Source organism: Cornus florida, unplaced genomic scaffold (assembly GCF_030987335.1).
Source record: "Cornus florida cultivar Cherokee Brave unplaced genomic scaffold, ASM3098733v1 CherokeeBrave_3.0.0_Hap2_Chr11, whole genome shotgun sequence".
In the NCBI taxonomy this organism is placed as follows: domain Eukaryota; kingdom Viridiplantae; phylum Streptophyta; class Magnoliopsida; order Cornales; family Cornaceae; genus Cornus; species Cornus florida.
Genome location: NW_026775581.1, coordinates 110,010,948 through 110,031,239, shown reverse-complemented (window position 1 = coordinate 110,031,239; position 20,292 = coordinate 110,010,948). Strand labels below are relative to the sequence as shown.

The window sequence follows — 20,292 nt, the reverse complement described above, 5'->3', positions numbered from 1 at the left end:
AAAGCAGTTAGTTTTAGTAGGAAGTTCTTGACCCATACGATGCTCAATTGGACAAATGTGAGCCGTTAGATGAGGTTGGCGTAGGATTCTCGGTTGAGTACACGTGCTGCTATCTTTCCTTTACCTCTTTTTATCTTTGCTTCCATGCATGGATTTCTCCTCCAAATATAGTGTGGACATCTAGAGAGAGAGTAAGAGGAGAGAGAAAAAACCGTTCTCACTTTTAATTTTTCTTCTTTGGCTTTGTTCATCGCCATCATTAACAACAAAGGTAACACACCCATCTGTTCAAATTTGATTTTCTCTTCAAATTTCAACTACCCAATACCTAGCTACTAGTGCAAGACACAGAGAGAGAGAGTCTAACTACATACCCACTAGGGAGAGTCTCTTTCTTTGCTTCTCTTTGACATCGGATCTTGTTCTTTCCCTAGAATTCATTGAAATCTGATATGGGTATTCCTCAAATCACTGAGAATATCAAGAATATTGTCACCCCTCTTTATTAAATTTGAGCTTTTGATCTGGTTTTTCTGATCTGTCTTCCTCTGTTTCAATAGCTTTTTGTGTTAGCATGAGTGTAATGTGATCGAAATTGTACCATTTTCTCCAATTCTGTGATCAGATTTGAACTTCACTTGGCGTCTCTGATCTGATTTTTGTTTGTTAAATTGTAATTCTGATCAATGGAGAAAGATCAAGAACTGAAGCATGTGTGCAAGTTCTGCAACAAGAGCTTCCCCTGTGGCAGATCCTTGGGAGGTCACATGAGGTCTCATGTCATCAATTCAGCTGAAACTGATGATGGAAAGCTCAACAAAAAGAAGCTCTCATCTGTCAAAGATGATGGAAATTATGCGAACGGCGATTCGGGTTTCGAAGGAGGTACTAATACTGGCTATGGCCTGAGAGAGAACCCCAAGAAGACATGTAGATTTGCAGATTCAAGTGAAGATACTTTGCTTCAGGACAAGTTCTGCAAAGAATGTGGTAAAGGTTTCCAATCTTGGAAGGCCTTGTTTGGCCACATGAAGTGTCACTCTCAGAGAGTTTCAAACAGTACTACTGTGGAGGAAGATTCATGGAGCAGCGGTAATCAGAAGCTGGTCATGGACAGCCAATCGGACACCGAAGCCGCGGCGCTGAATCGGAAGAAGAGATCGTCAAGAAGAGTGACCACAAGGTACACAGCCACCACAACTTCTTCCTCTTTCTCTATTGCTAATAATGCTTCCTCGTCTGTTACTGAGATTGAGCAAGAACAAGAAGAGGTTGCTATGTGTTTGATGATGTTGTCTAGAGATGTGAGTCATTGGACTGGTTTCAATTCTGTTGCTGAATCTTCTGATAACACTTCTGAATTCTTAGATGTCACTAATATTGATGAGGTTGTGAAGTTCAAGAAGCTAAGAAATGGGAAGTTAGAGTCCACTGTTTTGGATTCTGATCATTCACAATTTGATGTGAAACAATCAGAGTTTGGTGCTAAGATGAACAAATCAGAAGTTTTAGTTAATGGGTTTTTGCCAATTGAAAATCTTGAAGTTGAATTGGGGAAGAATTTGATCAATGAAACTAGAGTTGACCAAGCTGAATTGGGTTCTAAGAAGTGTAATTCAAGCAAGAGAAAGCGTCGCGATTTGGTTGATCCTGAAATGGATGGACACACCTCAAAGAAGAGCAGATTTGAGTGTACTACTTGTAACAAGAGCTTCCATTCTTACCAAGCTCTTGGAGGTCACAGAGCTAGCCACAAAAAGAACAAAGAGTGCTCTGTTTCAAAGATTGATAACACTAAGCTCATCAAATCAATCAACAATGAGAGCTTCATTGATCATGAAATGGTTGGTGACAATGCTGAGAAGGCAGAGACAGTTTATGGGCCAAAGAAGAGTAAGGGACATGAGTGCCCAATTTGCTTCAAAGTGTTCTCATCGGGCCAAGCTCTGGGTGGTCACAAGAGATCACATGTAGTTGTTGGTGGCTCTGAGGCCAGAAGCAACCACAGCATTGTCACCCAGAAGCCAATTCAAGAAATCCGAGACCTTCTTGATCTCAATTTGCCTGCTCCTGTTGAACAAGATAGCAATGGCCATGTTGGGTTCAACCCATGGTGGATTCAAAGCAACCACAAGCACGATTCGCTCGTTAGTCTGCTCACTAACTGATTCAAGTCCTAGCCTTGCACACTCTCAGTGCTCACAGTTTTCGAAAGACGTTTACACGGTCATAAGACATTCACATTTATACACTTATAAGTGCCAACAATCTTTCTCCCAGTGGGACGACACAATTGGTTTCAATCAAAATGATTCAAGAGTGTACAGATTCATTAATTCTTTACAAATTTGAAGCGATTCGTTGAGGTAACAATTTAATTTGTTGCTTTTAGTCTTTGAGTGTCATCTATTCAACTTGCAGACTCAATCCTATTCATAGAGTCAAGTTTTTGCTCAAATTTTTCTTTTCTTTTCTTACCTCATTCTTATGTGTTCCTTGAGAGAATAAGTTTCTATTGCTGCAGATTTCAAGCTCATTAATATGTTTTTGACTTGAAACTCCAAAACTGTAATTGAATTTTGTGTTTCTTCTTGCAGTTACCAACTGTTACAATTATACATTCTGTGAGAAACTAGGAATAGCTTTTCTTGACATTGAAGAGAGAAATGAATGAGGTGTTGAAATTGAGAATGTTATGTGAAGTCATTAGGAAATAAAAGCAATTTTATAATGGACACACAAAGATGTGGCATGTGAGGTTAGGGTGGTTGTTAAGTCATCTACCATAAAACATGACAACCCATCTCACTCACCTTTTTTTCTTCTTGAGCTCAACTGTATTACTGGTGTTAGTGTATTTCTATCTATAATACAAAGATTATAATGAGAGAGAGAGAGAGATTTGACCACTTCTAATATCAGTTCATATGGGTTTATCTGCAAGATATAAGGGATACAAGCTGTATATGTTTGAAAATATCATTTGATTCATTTATAATATTTTTAAAGGAGCAAAGCTTTTAATTTTGTCAGTGTTTAAGATCTGCTGGATCATAAACTTTATTGCAATTATAAATCAAAAGTGATCATAACCAAAATTTTAAAAAAAAATCAATCTGATCACAAATTAATTTAATTTTCATATTAAGATAATTTCCTCCAAATTTGTTTATATGAATAAAATAAAGAATGAATGATGCCCAATTTTCCACCCTGATCACTCCTAGAGAAGAAAGAGCTGAGGACTTAGTTTCCTTTTCTTCTTCTGTTTTAAATTATTTTTGGTCAGGCTGTTGCCAACTTCAAGGGTACATATGTCAAAAACAAAGAAATTAGGGTAAAACTGCAATTTCAAAAGCCTATTCCTTTTTTTGTTTGGAATATCTTCTAGGGCCAAATGAAATTCTGACAGGTATAAGAATGATCTCAAATTTTGGGGCTTTTTCCAGATCAAGGCAAGCACATTTCATTTAGTCAGCTTAAAAACAAAGTCAACTGGTGATTAAATAATGACACTTGTCATGTTTTAGATCAACTTGTAACTCTCTACTACTATGGTGAACAATGTGAAATTAATTATTAAACCAAAAAGAATTATATATTAAAGTAAATAAATTCAATCCGGCCCATTTACTTAAAAAAACTTTGGTGGTCCCTCTAGGTTTTTGATAAATTCTTTTTTTGTTTTGATTTTCTGTTTAAGCAAAACAAAGAAACGGAAACAGAAAATTAGGATGAAACGTGTCAATTAGTTCATGACATAACTCAAATCAACAAAATATTTTTTAAAATTATTTGGAATCAACTACATAAATTTCATTGTTTTATGTTAATTTATCTAAGCTATCACATATTTGTGGCCCCGAAAAGAACAATATATGTATGCATACATTTATATACAGAAACGTGTATGCAGAGTTGTTGAATTCATGGTGGCCCAAATTCAACGGGCTAAGCTCAGCAACTAAATTGAGCTGTCTTGGTTGGGTGCAAGTTTGCTACACATTCAAGAACTCAGAAACTTGGGCCTGTAGGATATTATATGGGTCGACCTTGAACAAATTAACATTTGGAACTTGAACTTGAACTCAGAACTTGCACAAATTAACATTTGGAATCAACCCCTTTTTTTTATTTTTTTTATTCTTACTTTGTCCCAAAAAAAAAAAAAAAAAAACTAAAAGATTTATTTTTTAAAATGTAAGTTTGAATTTATAAAAAAATTCATTTACTTACTGAAAAAAAACAAAAATATATATATATATTTGATTGTTTGTTTTAAACTAAAGATTTTTGTTTGTTTTTAAGTATAGCAGCCTTTTAGCTTGGTATCGTTACACTTTTTTATTTCCCAAGCAATTGGTGGGCTTCAACTCATAATTGGATCACCTTCAAAAAAATAAAATAAAAAATGATAGTTTGTTCAAAATTAAAGATTTTAATTTTTTTAGTGTAGCAACTTTTTAGCTTGATGTCGTTACACTTTCTTCTTCTTCTTTTTTACCAAACAATTGGTGCGCTTAAACTCATAATTGGACCACATTCAATTAATTATATAAAATCATCTTCATGAAAGAATTTAGCAAACAATTATACATCATTATGCAAAGACCACATTAACGTGATAAAATTTCCCACGCTTGCAATTTTAATATGATGAGAAGCTAAAAACTACTCCAAATGGCGAATTTTAAGTTTAGAGAACTTAAAATGTGGTTAAGCTCTGTGTGTGTGTGTGTGTGTGTGTGTGTGAGAGAGAGAGAGAGAGAGAGGTGTTGACACCTCAACTTGCAATTTTAATACTTGAAGAAAGCCTAGAGGCCTAAGACCAATTCCAAATGGCAGACTTTAATTTCAATTGTGACACCAACTCTTCTTTTTCAGCAAAAGACCATTCTCAAACGTTACTATTTACCCATGGAGGTCTTTGACTTGGTGCTATCCAATCTTTGCCCTAGAAAAAAAGGCCACTAGGCCTCAACTCCTGTAATCATAACAATATTGTAAATTGATACGTTATTTTTTCCAATAAAATGGCAGACTTTTCAACTGTGCAAGATTGGCCACTCATTTTAGTCCAGAATTTGATGGACCTAAGTGGCTGCATAATCACATATTTTTCTAGGTCTATTTACATGTTTATTGTAAATTGATGTTTGATGTTGTCCATGAAAGAAAGATATGATACGAGTACGATGATACAATAAATTTAAAAATATATATAATGTGTATGGCATAATATGATAATAAAAATTAATAAATTTATATATTATGAATTTAATTACATCCTTAATATAATATAGAAATTCGTTTCACAACACATAAAACAAGCATTCATAGCCATCACTTAATAAAATTTCAACTTTTTTAGCAATTATACTATGCTATTATTGTTTAAAAAGATGTATTTGAATGTTCAAACTTGTTAAAAATATGTTATGAAGTATTAAAAAAGTGTCGAATACGCAGTCAAAATACGTAAGAAGTATCTAAAAAGTATCAGATACGTGTTAGAAATTAAAAAATATATTTTAAGACAATATACATTTACACGTATTCGCATGTATTTGTGGAGTATCTTCTTTTTTTTCTTTTCTTTTCTTTTCTGTAATTTCTTTGGTACCTTCTCAGCTGACCGACTTCCTTAATCAACAATTATGTTCGGCTCTAAAATTTCTCTGGTTACCCTTTTGCAAATTCACTGTACTATCAAAACTCTGCTACCTTTGGTCTAAAATAAATAAATATAACAGGCAGCCTAATTTTCCCAAGCCCATTGCTTTCTTTAAACTTCTAATTTCCTTTTTACTTCACAAAATCAGTTTTACACAAAAGATTTTTCTCAAAAGATTTTATGTATTTTGTGTTTTTTAGTGTTTGGTTATCGTAAAATATTTACAAAGAAAAAAATATTAAAACTTAACAAAATTAACTTATTCATTAATTTTCAGCAAACTATTTTATATGCCCCACTCGATGGACATCACCTCAACCTCGACCTAGGCATTTGTCAAATATCGAAAATAAAAATATATATATATATTTTACCTAAAAAAAATATATACTTTTCAAAAAAATATGTTATATCGAAACAAACAAAGCATTAATATATTAATTTACCAATTAGTCCACTTAAAATTTTCTTTTGCTTGTGGTTGTGGGCATGGCAAGTGGAGATATTAAAATGTGTATTACTTTTTTTCCCTGAATAAATGTGTATTCATAAATTCATGAATTCTGGCATGCGTTATTTTCTTGATCAAATTAAAAATAAAAATAAAAATATTAAATCTTGTTGTGTTGCAGTTTGATCGATCTGTAAGCTTTTCTGATATATAGTGCATTTACTCAGCTCTTAAAAACTCCACTAATAGCACATGGTTTATAACTTAATCTTGATCTCATAAATTTATTATTATTATTATTTATTGTTGGTTTAGTTGATCCTATTGTGTAGCAGTTTAAATTCAGGCCACGATTCATCAAGAGCCCTTATTTGGATTACATACATACTTTAGTACAAAAAGTCATCGTGGGGTCAAAAAAGCAATCACCATCAAAAGTTTGCTGGTAATTTATGCCCAAAAAAGGGGAAAAGTAGTACTAATAACATTTTTGGATGTAAATTTATCATAATTTTGATTTATCTTTTTACCTTCTTAAATTTTTATTTTTTATTATTATTATCTCCCTTTCTTATTAGTTGTCCATTTAAAAAAATTTGACTCCAAAATTTAATATAGTTTAGTCGGCTATATATATCAACACATATCCACTTGTTATAACTCTTGGGTCATAAATTTAAATTAAATATTGTAGAAGGACTTTATCATTTTGATCATCTTCTAACTTATTAAAACTTTTTGAATGTTACTCCCTATAGTATAGTCAAGTTCACAAATCTAATAGGAAATTTAGGTTGTTGGATCATGTTTGCTATTTTGATTCATTTTGAAAATGTTATTGTTAGAGTATCTCCGGTGATTGTGTGTGTGTGTGTATATATATATATATATATTGTAGGAGAAATAAAATATTTTGATGGGGCTGTATAAAAAAGTTGTAAAAAATATACAACAAATTTACACATTAATGACATGAAAGGACCGCTGAAAATACTCTTAGGAAGAAGTTTTATTTAAATCGTCACTTTTATATTCCACACATGCTCTATGAAAAAAATTACCATTGTTTGATACAAAAGGAAAATTTTCAAATGGACACACATGGGCGATGGATTTGAATATCAATCATGTTTGTCTTCCAATCAAATTTGATTCAATGCTAGGTTAATCATATTTGAATTTTGACACCACCTCATAAATCATATTGTTAACAACTTTCTCAAGAAACTTACCATTTTGTAACTACCTGTCATTCATCCAGTTTCAATTTAAGAAAAAATGACGCATAGCAAGTCAAACTTTGTATCCTAACTCTCAATGTTATGTTGTAGTTTTGATTGACAAAAAGAAAATGAAAAAATTATTAAATAGTACCTAGTCATTTGATATTTGGTGAACTAATCTAATATGCTTTTATGCATTATTTTTTTAATTGAATAACTTAAATTGAACTAATCTACCAAAAGTCAATGGTACGTAAAAAAACAGTTTTCTATTTTCATAAAAAAAAAAACTGTATACAAAAAACTGTTTGGTTCAATTTTCTGAAAAAAGACTTATTTTTAATGATTGTGTTTTATTATTTTTTGAAAATTATTTTTTATTTTCTGAAATTTTGAAAATTATTACAAACCAAACAAGCCCTAAATGATTCCGAATCATTTGATATTTGATGGACTAATCTAACAAAAATTAGTCTAATATACTTTTGTGGACTTTTTTTTCTCAGTAGAATAACCTAAATTGAACTGATCTATCAAAAGTCAATGGTCTATGCCATCTAATAATGTACCGGGAAAATGAGACTTGTTCGGAATTCGGACTAATCCTACAGACACAATTCGGACTCACGTCACCACTTTTTTTATTTTTTGTTTTTACCACTTTCTTTTTTCTATATGGTGAGAGAGAGGAAACGGCCTGATTTTCTCAAAGCGAGGAGGGGCAGAGATTAGAAAGTTCAAAGTCCACTCACGCGCTTCTCTTTCCCATCACGTTGATGTGTTTAAAATTCAGAAAAACTTAATTTATTATACCAACATTCAGAAGAGATTAGTATAACACAATTTTGAATGCAGAGAGAGAGAGAACAAATAAAAACATACCCATCGAAGTTTCTTCAGTTTCCTACCAGTTTCCATCGGCTTGGAGGCTTCCTTCCATTTATACGTGCCCCCTTTTCTCTTCTACATTACAAATTGTCTACTTTCTCTCTCTAGATTGCCTCTGGGTCCGCGTTACTCTTGATTCTTTCCTTTACAATTACAAGATCGTCTCCAGTTTTGGTGGAATCTCAGGTACTCCTCTAAAGATTTGTATCTTCTATTTGCAGATAAGAATTGTTGATTCTGTTTCTGGGTTTCAAACTTTAAACTTAAACCCCTTTCATCTAGTGTGTACACACAAACACCTTCATATGTATATATACACACACTATGTGGATCGCTTCCAATTTTTTCTCCTTTAGTCTTCTTGTAATCAGCGTTCGGTCAATTTGTGTTCAATTAAAATTTTATTTTATTTTATTTTTTTTCTATTTTCACTTCGTTAGATTACATGAACACAAATATAGGTTAGATCTTTGGCGGACTTGTTCTTGGACTGTCAATTGAGAATTTGATTTCTTGATTTGTGTGTTTGGTTGCTGAGAAAACTCAGCAAAAGTAAATAAAAGGGAATTATTGACTTTGCGGTTGCTACTTGTTTGATTTGAAAAACTCATTTCAAATACTAACTTTATGTTTTCCTTATGGTTGCTAAAGGGTTTTTGATTTTCTTGTTCCAAATGATTAATAATCTGAAGGTTAATTTCTTTATCCCTACAATTTAAAGGAGCCTATCAGATCATCTAGCAATACGAATTCATATTTACTCTTATTGGATTTGATTGACAGTATGGCTTTATAATTTCTTCTTTGGCCTTTTGATTTATTTTAAGTTTTTCTTTTTTCCAAATTATCTCCAAGATCCTGTTCCTTTCTATAAAGGTCAAAAGCAAAGGAGCTTAGTTTCACTAAATTCACATCTTGGTATTTATATCCCATCACTTGAGGAATTTTTTATATTCTTGTCAACTTCCATCTTTTTCCCTATCCTCCCTTTTCTGCTTTAGGGTTCTGTTTTTTATCACTTTTATTTCTACCACTTTATGTTTTTCATTCTCCTATTGGTTGTCTTTGAACTTTTCAATTTATGATTTTCAATACCGCTTAACCCTTTAGATGGAATGAGTTCTTATTTTGGCCTTCTTGTTCTAGATTATTGCTATTTTCTGCCACTAACACAATCTAACAGCTTGATATTCTTTCTTTTTCCAGGCACATTTTGAAGTCTCTGTACGAATTTCCCTGTAACTTTGTGTAATTTCTATTCAGGTTCTTCAACTAAGCAGTAGCTGGAAAAAAATCCTACACTTTTGCCTACTAAAAATGTTTAGTCATAAGAGATCTCCATTAAACAAAAATGCTAAACATTCTAGCCCCAATCCTTTTGATTCTGACGATGAGTTAGATAGCAAGAAAACCCTTAAACCGTCGAGGAGAACTTCTTCTGAACCCACATTGGTTGCCCCTAAATTTAGTACCAACCCTTTTGATGACGATGCGGGGAAAGGGACCACTTCATCTTCGCACTCTCTATTTTCATCGGCAAGAAGCAGATATAAGAATGATTTCCATGAGTCAGGAGGATTAGAAAACCAAACTGTCGAAGAGTTGGAGAATTATGCTGTATACAAGGCTGAGGAGACTACAAAGACAGTCAACGGCTGCCTGAAGATAGCAGAGGACATAAGAGAGGATGCTACCAAGACTTTGGTCACCTTGCATCAGCAGGGTGAGCAAATTACCAGGACCCACATGGTTGCTGCTGACATTGAACATGATCTCAGTAGGGTATGTCTCATTTCCTTTTTTACTAGATTATTTTGTACTCTATATTTACAGAAGTATATAGGTTTCTTAGAATCATAAAAGTATGAAAGTCATCATCTACATGTCTTCTTTCTTTAGTTTGGAAGTCTACATGGTTTGGGATGACATTTTGATTTTCCTAGTTGATCATGTGGAGTTGAAATTTTTATTATTCGCCTGTTTGTTTTGGATGCTATGAAGTTTCTTACATTCTGTATTCCATTGCTTATAGCACCTGGTTAAAAGTGTATCTGTGTTGACACATACTTTGTCAACTGTGATTAACCTCGACAACAATGTTCTTCGTTTAATATATGTGCATGTATATGTATAATTGATGACAACCAACATCACTCGGGAAAACTTTGAAATAAGAGCACCACCCTCTTTCTTTGTTACTAAACCTAATTTATGCCTTATTAAGCTTTCCATCGAAAAATTAAAAATCCACACTAAAGGGGGCTGTTTGAAATTCTGAGTAGCACAGTGCTGCGTGCATGGAATCTATGAGGGAGGGTTTTAGGGCTTCAATTGTTACCGCAGGCACCCTTTATGTGGAAAAAGGGGGTTGCAAGGCTAACAAGTGATCAGAAATATTTAAATTCCCCGTGATAAACAAAAGAAGTTTCTTCCATTAGTGTTGGGTTGTGGTGATTGAGCTGTTTAAATAAATTTGCTCATTAAGAAAGAGTAGTTGGAGTTGGTTTTTCATATTTTATAAGAATGAGATTAGATAATTTCAGCATTGCTTTCATGTATCTTTTCACCATACACATAATGTTGTACTCCTGAACAAGTTTCTCTATCTTGGGTCTCTATTTGTGTTACCAATTGTAATCTTCCAAACACAGACACCCACAGAAGAATCAGCTAAACCAGCCTAATTATTTGATCTCCTCGGATATATCTTTGGCATTGGTTCACAAAGTAGGACTGTGTAGACTGTTTGATCTCCTCAGATAAGATAAATTCACGAGTTTTTATTTTCTTTTATTTTCTTAGTGCCATTTGAGAGATAATTCAATTGATCGAACAATTGATAATTGAAATGGTCTACTTGATTATTGGCAAGTCTATTTTTAGTTTGTCTTATTTGTTAGGACATACCTCATGTCCTCATATTTGTTATACCTTTTTTTTGTTATGTATAGGCTTTTTTAATAAGATTACAGCCGTTTCATTGTCATGCACCTTTTATTCAAGCGATTCCCGATGGCTTTCTAAAAGAGCTAATCTACTATTTTAATTTCTGTGAAAATAGTTATTGGCAATAGAAAATGTCAGGACATGTGGCTCACAAGGAGGTGACTAGCTAGGAGTTAGTGCAATTGGGCTTCATGGATATACTTAATTTCTTTTACCAAAAGATGCATGCAGTTTTATTGAACCCTCTTCTGTGTGTCTTGTGATAGTTGGCAGAGGAGATCTTCTCTATATAAATAACTTTTTGATGTCTGCATATATACCGCAATAATCAGAAGATCGTACTCAAGATTTGTTGTCTAACATTCACTAAACCTGTCACATTTAAGCCACTTTTATTTATTAGAATACCTTACGAGTTCTTTAGTTTTCCGGTTCATCATCTTTGCCTGTGCACATTGTAATATAAGTGGGTACAGTTTGGTGACAAGTACTCTTGACATACATAATAACTTAGACTAAACAGTGACTCCATTATCTGTATACGACTATATTGTGTTAGCACTGTACTTTTGTCCATGAATATTACTTCTTTCCACATTTAAGTGAAGTCACAATGGCTGTCATGTTTGTCTTTGCTGCTGTTTCTGATGAATTACCTCGACTGTCTTTTTAATTTCGAGAGGAGACTTATGTTGTTTGGTGTTTGATTTCAGGGTGAGAAGCTATTGGGAAGTCTTGGGGGTATCTTTTCCAAGACTTGGAAGCCAAGCAAGGGTCGCGCAATAAAGGGACCTGTTTTTAGTGGAGGTTTTATTCTTTAGACGCTCATCTCAACTTTTCATTTTCTTCCTATGCTCAAAAGCTAGTTATATTATTCAAAACCCAAAGAGAATTATTATTTTTTTTAGATGCAGTGAGTCAATGACCATGTTCCACCAATTTTTAGTTTTTGGTTGATTTACCTGGCTGAGTTTTGCAGATGATCCAGCTCAAAGAAGGGGTGCCCACTTGGAGCAGCGGGAGAAATTAGGGTTAACTCCTGCACCCAAGGGACGGTCAAAGTCACAAACACTACCTCCTGAAGCCCCCAATGCACTGCAGAAAGTTGAGGTTTGTATTTATGATCATTGGTACAGCAATACTTTTGGTGGTTTGGAATTTGGACACAATAGCCAATGAAACTATTTAATGTATCTTGCTTGGCATATGGAATTAGATTACTTCATTTTATATTTTTCTTAATAGTCACACTAGATCACTTCAAGGTGCTCAGGTTAAGTTTGCTTGTAATCTGATAAGTTAATCTCATTGTCATTATTGATTTACAATGACAACAGGTAGAAAGGGCAAAGCAAGATGATTCACTTTCAGACTTGAGTAATATTTTGGGGGAGCTGAAGAACATGGCTGTTGACATGGGGTCTGAAATTGAAAGGTTAGTTCATTGGACTTGAATCACATAAATCACATGAAATATAATATCCTTTGTTGGTTTTATATATATATATATATATATATATATGAGAACTCTCTGTCTGTCTGTCTGTCTGTCTTTCTCTCTCTCTCTCTCACACACACACACAGCCATGCTTTAAAACTGTGAAATAATTTGTAAATGTTGTGACTATTGCAGGCAAAACAAAGCTCTGGATCCTCTTGGGGATGACGTGGATGAGCTGAATCACCGTGTGAAGGGTGCCAATCAACGCACACGCCGTCTGCTTGGGAAATAGAAGATCACTGAGTTGTTCTTACCCTCTGATATTGGCTTGCTGCCTCCCTTTCCTTTCCCATTTCTTTTATATGCATTCTTGAATGTTTAACCTATGGGTTCACATTTTTTTTTTCTTTTTTACACCTCGATTTGTCAGCAACAAATACACCCAGGTTCAATCTTATGTTGAGAAATAACACTGTTGATTGTTGATGATTCCTTGCTATTAAGAGGAGTATAGCTTGGGCTTTTGTTTGATAAACCGCAGACCACTTCTAAAACCTGATATGTAAGCGTTGTAATTTCAGTGTCATTGAAAAACTAAATTCCATTTAACAAGACCCAAAATACCAAGTGAATGGAACTTCACTTTATCATTTAGGTTGTCATCATTGCACAGAAGAGTTTGGTAATACCGCAATTTCAGTGTCATTTAAAAATTTTCACGGTAACACCATAATATAAATGCTCTAACTGAGAATTTGCCTTTAAAGTTTTTATTTAAAATAGAAAATTTTATCATACAAAGCCAATCTAATTTTCATGGGTTTGCGTAGCAAGTTTTAGAGCTCATAGCTTGGATTAGAAATTTTTAACTCGGATTAAATTAGAGTTGGATTGGACTGAGGTGTTAGGCAACCTAAATCACATCCCAAGTTGCCATGATTTGATTTTTTGTAAAAAGGTGATGAATTTTGAAGGAAAAATACACATTTTTTCACTGTATTTTATCATGTTTGATAAGAAGTGATTTTAAAGCTTCTAACTCTACAAATTTTTATTTAAATCTTAAATTCCAAAAATTCAATCTTAAATATCAGTATTATCAAGATGCTAGTGTCTTGCTTATTTGGGGTTTTGACTTTTAACGATTAAATTAAATGCCTTGAAGTGGCATCAATAAAAACTCCCTATTCATTTTCTTCTCTCCTTTCTTTACATCATCCCTACCAAACAGAGCCTATAAATTTCCTATTTGTTCTTCAGTCCAACATATGGGCGGACACCTTAACACGAGACCCTTTTTATTTCTTGGAACCAAACGAAAACTTTTTCTCCTGTAAAAGCACCAATGCAGCAGACTCTTTCAGGACCCCTTTGTTCATGCATTCAGCCTTAAAACAACCACCACCACCACCACAACCTTCTGTCTTATACTGCACAACAATTCCTCTTTGTTACCGCACTAAACAAAGGGAATAGCTCTCCATCTTCTGCGGCCATTTTCCGGTCATCGGAGAGCACCTGCCATCTTCCACTTCCTCATTGCAACATCAAAAACTCAATTATCTAGGAAAAATTCACAAGCAACCCATCATCAGCACCATCACTACCATCATCATCATCTAATCAATTTTCTCCTCCAACTACCCACCCTGCCTCTGCCTCTGCCTCCAATAACAGCGCCTCAATCAGCTCTACTAGTCAAACAAACAATAAACAAGAACACGTAAAGAAACAAAAAAAATCGGTGACTCAATTCCTTGATAGCAGAAAATCCAAGAAAAATAATTGTTTCTTTTTCCCGAGTTGCTACCACCATTTTCCAACCTTTTTTGGCCTAGTAATGTAAAAAGTCTCAAGAGCTATGGATGATGACAGCTAAAAGAAAAAAGAAAGCAAGGTGACGGAAGTGTCCGACATTGGAACACAAGCACTCCCACAAGAAGATTTATCTCTGATTGATGGTTTGTATCAAGTGAATTCTGGGTTCTAAATACAGTTCTCTTAACAGATCACATAGCATATAGAAGTTTTATGCACCAACTTGCCAAGGATAGAAACTTCTCATAAATGTCTAGCTGTTTTGGACCCTAAGGTGCTTTAAAAATTGTCATCTCCTCATTCCTCTCATTTTTCTATCCACTTGGGATGGTACATTAGTATTTATTGTGACGGAAACTTGCTTCATATGTATTTAACTAGGACATGATCCAAATCTGTTATACATGTCTGCTAAAAATATTTTAAGTACAACTAGGAAGTGCACTTAAATATGCTTCACTTCTAAATACAAGTGCAAAGCTTCAATATGCTCAAGCCTCAAACTCATCCTATTTCTTCACTTTAAATACAAGACGAGAAAATAGATCCAAGATATCTAGTTGTTTGACACAACAATATATCAAATGCCAACCACCCAATGGAAAAGAAGAATCATCCAGAGTATATTTAATTGTGATATAAACTGAGTTGGCCATAATATATATAATATATGCATATAAGAAGAAGAATAAGAAGAAGAAGAAACTAAAAGAAAATAATAAGGAACTCTGATCCCTCGTTGTTTCATCCTAAACATATCTATCATCTACTGTATCTATTGTCCAGATCTGTCCTCTACCTTCATGAAACCATTTTAACTAAATATGCTAAACCATTTCTGTCTTCTCCACTATTCCTATCCTGATTAGGTGGGACTGGTATTGAGTAATAGCTTTTTATGCTATGCTACTGACAACCTAGTATAGAGTAGGATATTAATATCAGTATGTTATGCTACTCACAACCCAATCAGTTGCAAAAGGAAAGTCAAATCAATTGATATATCAATGCAAAAAATCATACAACTCATACCCAACATTATAACATGAATCATAAGTCAAAAGGAATAACAAGTTGCCTAGTCTCCAATCTGCATCGTACTATGAAAGGCCTTTATTTATACAAATCAATGTCGTGCACTAATTGTGTGTTTAAATCATTCACCTTCTAGCTATCTGGGATTGACATTCTAAGGACAGGAAAAATTGAAAAATTATTTCCTCTTCCGCTGAACATTTTAAAATTGCCCATGCAAAAGGGTACTAGTTGCCAGATCTTAGAAACGTTGTTCTCTCATGACTCATACCAATTTTTCCTTTTTTTTTTTTTTTTTTTTTCCTTTGAATTAATAAGGACAACTACTTTTTCAATATAACAACACCTATCATATATTTGTATATGACCTGCATACCCATGACTCGGAGCACTAATTCAAGCAGTTTATAAGGAAAATACTGAGACGCCAGCCTTTCCAAGAAACTATCTGGTCCTTGTCAAGAAGTTTTGTTATGCAACATGATCCAGGATTATGAGTTGGCTGCCAACTGATATACTCATCCATGAATATTTTATTTCTCAAGGTAAGATCATCTCACAGGAAAAATAAAAATAAAAATAAAAGATATGATCATCTCACCAACATAATTGAAACTTTGTCCTTTAACAAGGAATGTTCTCCATTAAAAATTAAAATTAAAAGACAACTCTTAAAAATATTCACAAATTTTTAACCCAAAAAATAAAAAATCCTTCTTTACTTCAAAATGGTAATATAGCTTCATGTTTAAATTTTGAAAAGTCATCCTCCAAGAAATAGGCTGAACACGCCAGCTTTACTTCGTTTGTGCCATTAGTGATCTTAGGATAAGCCAGCTTTGGTGGAATATTGCATTAAAATAAAACTCACCAAAATGTCTACCAAGGGAATCAAGTGAATAAATCCAATACTGATTTGATATCTCTAGCCTAAATGTTCACATAGAAACCAGAACTTTCCCAATGATACCCTCACAGAAGCCCATACTTTTCTACAATTAGAAACAACTTTACAACCTTACATAGATGTGAATGTTTCATATAGATTTTCAACTAAAAAGCGACTGGTGTAATAATTCTGAAAGAGAAATACAGTACTATGTGCCTCTTTAATGCTTTAGCTCATAATAAATATATTTACCTTCAAAAAATATTAGTGGTAACAGTTTCATATTCCCAACACAATTGTTATCTTATTTTGAAAAGTCACAAACCCAACTAGTATACCAACTATCCATGTGCTTGTACACTAGAGCAATTCCATCTTAGTATAGGAACAAAAGTAAGCGAAGTCAAGCCAAATCATCTTCCAATGTGTATCAGATACATGAGCTCATTCAATCAGTCTTACTCCCATAAAAATCATATAATCTTGCCAAATAAATTCCACTCCCCTGGGAATGAAGTAATCACTAATCAACTATCATAAAGGCTGTAACCTCATGAGAATACTCAATGAAACAATATGTTCTTCATATCCTATTTAATTTAATCCATTAGTAACAATTCCAAACTATTGATAACAGATAACATTAAAACTACTATTGTAGCTTCTGCAAATAAATAACACAGTTATATTTTGGTTTCACGCCCATCTCTGAAACAACGGGCATAAAGTAGAATAAAATATTGTTTTTGCTAAGAAAATCCACAAATCCATCAAGTTTAAGAATTAAAATTTCCATTTTTAGCACATGGTCACGAACTTAGACAACACTATCTTGTCAAACTCAAACCCTTATCCTCCACCTTCAAAACAATCATCTCCAACTAAACGAATAAATCATGAAATGTACTACTCCTTCCCGGGTTTTCGTACCATTCATTTTAATACTAAAATTCAAACCTTACCCCCATAAACAAATGGACGAAAAGAGAACTCCACCTCCAAATCAATAAGTCATCTATCACCATCTAATCAGTATACCCTTTTTTAACCAATATAAACAAAAGTATCAAAATGGGTGAAAGCCAAAAAAACTGTAAATTCAAAAGGCTACATATATTTAAAACAATGTATCCTGATTCCTGACACATATAAACATGCATATATTTGTGAATATACACGGTGCAATATACATGTATGTGCAATGTGTGCACCTGATGTGTATCCCATAAACATCCATCACTCCAATTGCAAACAAATTAAAAAACCCTAATTTCTTCAAATATATCAATATCCGAAAGGTATAAATACACAAATTTCCATGTAACAAAACCTCAAATGTATAAAATCTCCTACAAAACCCAGTCAATTAAATCAACCAAAAGCCGTAAAATTAACAGCAGCTATAATGGCTAGCCAATAAAAAATTATTTAAAATTGGCTCACCGTCTTCGTTATTATTGCTTGATCTCCATGATGCTCTTCACTTTGGGAGCGTAGAGTGAGTATACGATGGACTGTCTTCTGGCAATCTCGAGTTGAGACTTTCCATCGGAGAAGGCGGCGGAGATCGAAGAAGGGTCGGAGAGGTCTTTGTTGTGGCGAAAGGCGTCGATGGTCCGACGCTTTGTGTACTCTCTGATGTTGTAGTCTGGGAATTGACGGGCTGTGCGGAGAAGAGAGCGGAAGAGATAAAGAATTTCTGAGCGAGAAGGCGGTGGCATGGCAGACGCCATTGTGTGTGTTTGTGTTTGTGTGTGTGAGAGGTATGAGTTCTAAATGGGGGTACACCAGTGTGCTTACCTTTGGCTTTGGGTGATGCTTTTCTTGTTTGGAAGATAGGAGAAAGGAATATAAAGTTTTACTAATAAAATGATAAATTATGTTAAAAAAATGAGTGTAAAATTGAGAAAATTGATTTATAATTAGAAAAAATTACGTAGTTAGTTTTACTATATAAGCTTAAAGACAATAGGTTCAATTTTTTTTTTTATAAGAATCATTGTCTTACTCTCCTTCTTTTTTTTATTAAATATTTTCGACAAAAATTTAATTATGATTGTTTTTCCTCACTAAGGCCTTTAGTTTCTGTTTGTTTGGAGGAAAATTTTTTTTTAAAAATTTTTAGATAAAATAATTTTTTTATTTGTATTTTTTGGTATTTGACAAATGTCTAGATCGAGATTGAAATCGAGTCCTTTTAACCGGACGTATAAAATAACTTGTTAAAAATTGATGGATAAATTATTTTTGTAAAATTTTAATATATTTTTCCTTGGTAAATATTTTATAACAACCAAACAGCCGAAAATAAAAAAACATCTTCTGAAAAATATTTTATATCCAAACAAACAGAGCTTTAATGTTATTTATTTTTTTTTTTTGAAATACTAAGATTGTGTTTAATAACGAGAAACGTTTCTTATTTTCTGTTGTCAACTTTTAAAAAGGCAAAACGAAAACAAAAATTACGTTCAATAAAATGTTTTTATTTTTTTATAATAAAGAACGTTTTCAATTTTTGTGAAGAAAAAGAGAAAACATCAAAATGATGTTTCTTATGTTTTCGGCATTGTAACGCATAAACGTTTTTACTAATGTTACTACACAGGCACTATTCATTTCAAATAAAATTCATATTATTTGTGTTATATACTAAGTTACATATTAAATGTTAATAAAAATATATATTTTAAATATAAAATAAATTAAATATGGTATATTATTTTTATTTGATAAAAATATATTTTAATATATAATATATTAAATTATAATGTAAATTATTTTTTGTGACAAAATAATTTTTGATATAGAATATAATGTTATTAAATTATTAAGTAGTAGATATTTTATATTATTATATATCATATCAATATTATTTTATATGTAAATATTAAATTATAATTAATTTACAATATTATAGTATAATATATATTTTATTACATATAAGATATAATATTTAATATTTTTAATTCATAATAAATTATCATATACTAAATATATTATATATCGCATAATAAATGTATACATCATACATATACATGTATTATTATATACATAATTGGTGGGAATGTTTTTATCTTAGTATATCTAATTTTGCACTTATGATGTATTAGGTATTTTCAAGATTTATAATTTTAAATTAGATTTTCTATATTTATTATTTTTTTATATTAATGGAAGCAAGTGTCGTGCCTAAGTGATCGGGTTGTTCCATGTGTCCAAGAGTTCGTGTTAAGTTATCTATCCTCCCGCCTCACCCTTCCCTCTAAATTCTCTAATCACTAACTCCTAAAAATTCTTGCCATGAAAAAAATAAAAAATTAAAGAATATTATATACATTTTTGTAACAAATATGTTGTATAACTAAACACAGTTATTGTTTTATATTTTCAAATTTGTGACAACAACAAATGTTAATAAACATCATTTTCTGTTTTCACTCAAGAAAGCAAAATCATATTTCTACTTTCTTAAGACTACAAAAACAGAAAATGAAAACGTTACTAAACGCACCCTAATTATATCCAACAACTTTTATTTTTAGATGTTAATTTACCATAGTAAATTAATAATAATAGGACACCTAAATTTACTTATCACCAAAAGTTTATCAATTTTGTGAAACGTGTGAGTGAAGGTTAACAATGTCATAATGTAGTTAATATTACTAATGTCACAATAACATAATTTTTTTACTCACATAAAATTAATCACATGTGCCCAATGAACTCTCTATCATGCCCTACTTTTTTTCACTCATGAGTTTACAAATTTTTCTTAAATATCTGTGCATACCACTTAAGTATACTATTTATTTCTTTTTCTTCTTGTTGCATTGTATATTTTTTTCTTGTTAACTTATTTGATATTTGTCTATGGTATAGAACTCAAACAGGATTCATCCATTTTGTGCACCCTATTCAAAA

At 32.6% G+C, this 20,292-nt stretch overlaps 3 protein-coding genes across 3 annotated transcripts; 2 read left to right on the top strand and 1 right to left on the bottom strand.

Moving 5' to 3' along the window:
* The first annotated feature begins 188 nt into the window (after positions 1-188).
* On the top strand, positions 189-2,901 carry LOC132286271 (zinc finger protein ZAT4-like). The gene is made up of 2 exons (XM_059788566.1): positions 189-2,366; positions 2,598-2,901. Exon 1 carries the CDS (start codon positions 687-689, stop codon positions 2,166-2,168), a length of 1,482 nt encoding a protein of 493 aa, XP_059644549.1. The 5' UTR covers positions 189-686; the 3' UTR covers positions 2,169-2,366; positions 2,598-2,901.
* Positions 2,902-8,028: 5,127 nt separating this feature from the next.
* LOC132283844 (SNAP25 homologous protein SNAP33-like) lies at positions 8,029-13,158 on the top strand. Its single transcript, XM_059785872.1, has 6 exons — positions 8,029-8,422; positions 9,443-10,018; positions 11,896-11,989; positions 12,162-12,292; positions 12,520-12,617; positions 12,816-13,158. Exons 2-6 carry the CDS (start codon positions 9,554-9,556, stop codon positions 12,913-12,915), a joined length of 888 nt encoding a protein of 295 aa, XP_059641855.1. The 5' UTR covers positions 8,029-8,422; positions 9,443-9,553; the 3' UTR covers positions 12,916-13,158.
* A 4,463-nt stretch (positions 13,159-17,621) lies between these two features.
* On the bottom strand, positions 17,622-18,189 carry LOC132285823 (uncharacterized). The gene has a single exon (XM_059788051.1). It carries the CDS (start codon positions 18,096-18,098, stop codon positions 17,820-17,822), a length of 279 nt encoding a protein of 92 aa, XP_059644034.1. The 5' UTR covers positions 18,099-18,189; the 3' UTR covers positions 17,622-17,819.
* Between the last annotated feature and the right edge of the window lie 2,103 nt (positions 18,190-20,292).

What these genes read in the sequence shown, in the direction of transcription:
- LOC132286271 (XM_059788566.1), top strand. Translation starts at nt 687, where the DNA reads ATGGAGAAAGATCAAGAACTGAAGCATGTGTGCAAGTTCTGCAACAAG.
- LOC132283844 (XM_059785872.1), top strand. Translation starts at nt 9,554, where the DNA reads ATGTTTAGTCATAAGAGATCTCCATTAAACAAAAATGCTAAACATTCT. An exon ending in ATGCACTGCAGAAAGTTGAG is followed by an intron (nt 12,293 to 12,519) that starts GTTTGTATTTAT and finishes CAATGACAACAG; the next exon opens with GTAGAAAGGGCAAAGCAAGA. An exon ending in ATGGGGTCTGAAATTGAAAG is followed by an intron (nt 12,618 to 12,815) that starts GTTAGTTCATTG and finishes TGACTATTGCAG; the next exon opens with GCAAAACAAAGCTCTGGATC.
- LOC132285823 (XM_059788051.1), bottom strand. Translation starts at nt 18,098, where the DNA reads ATGGCGTCTGCCATGCCACCGCCTTCTCGCTCAGAAATTCTTTATCTC.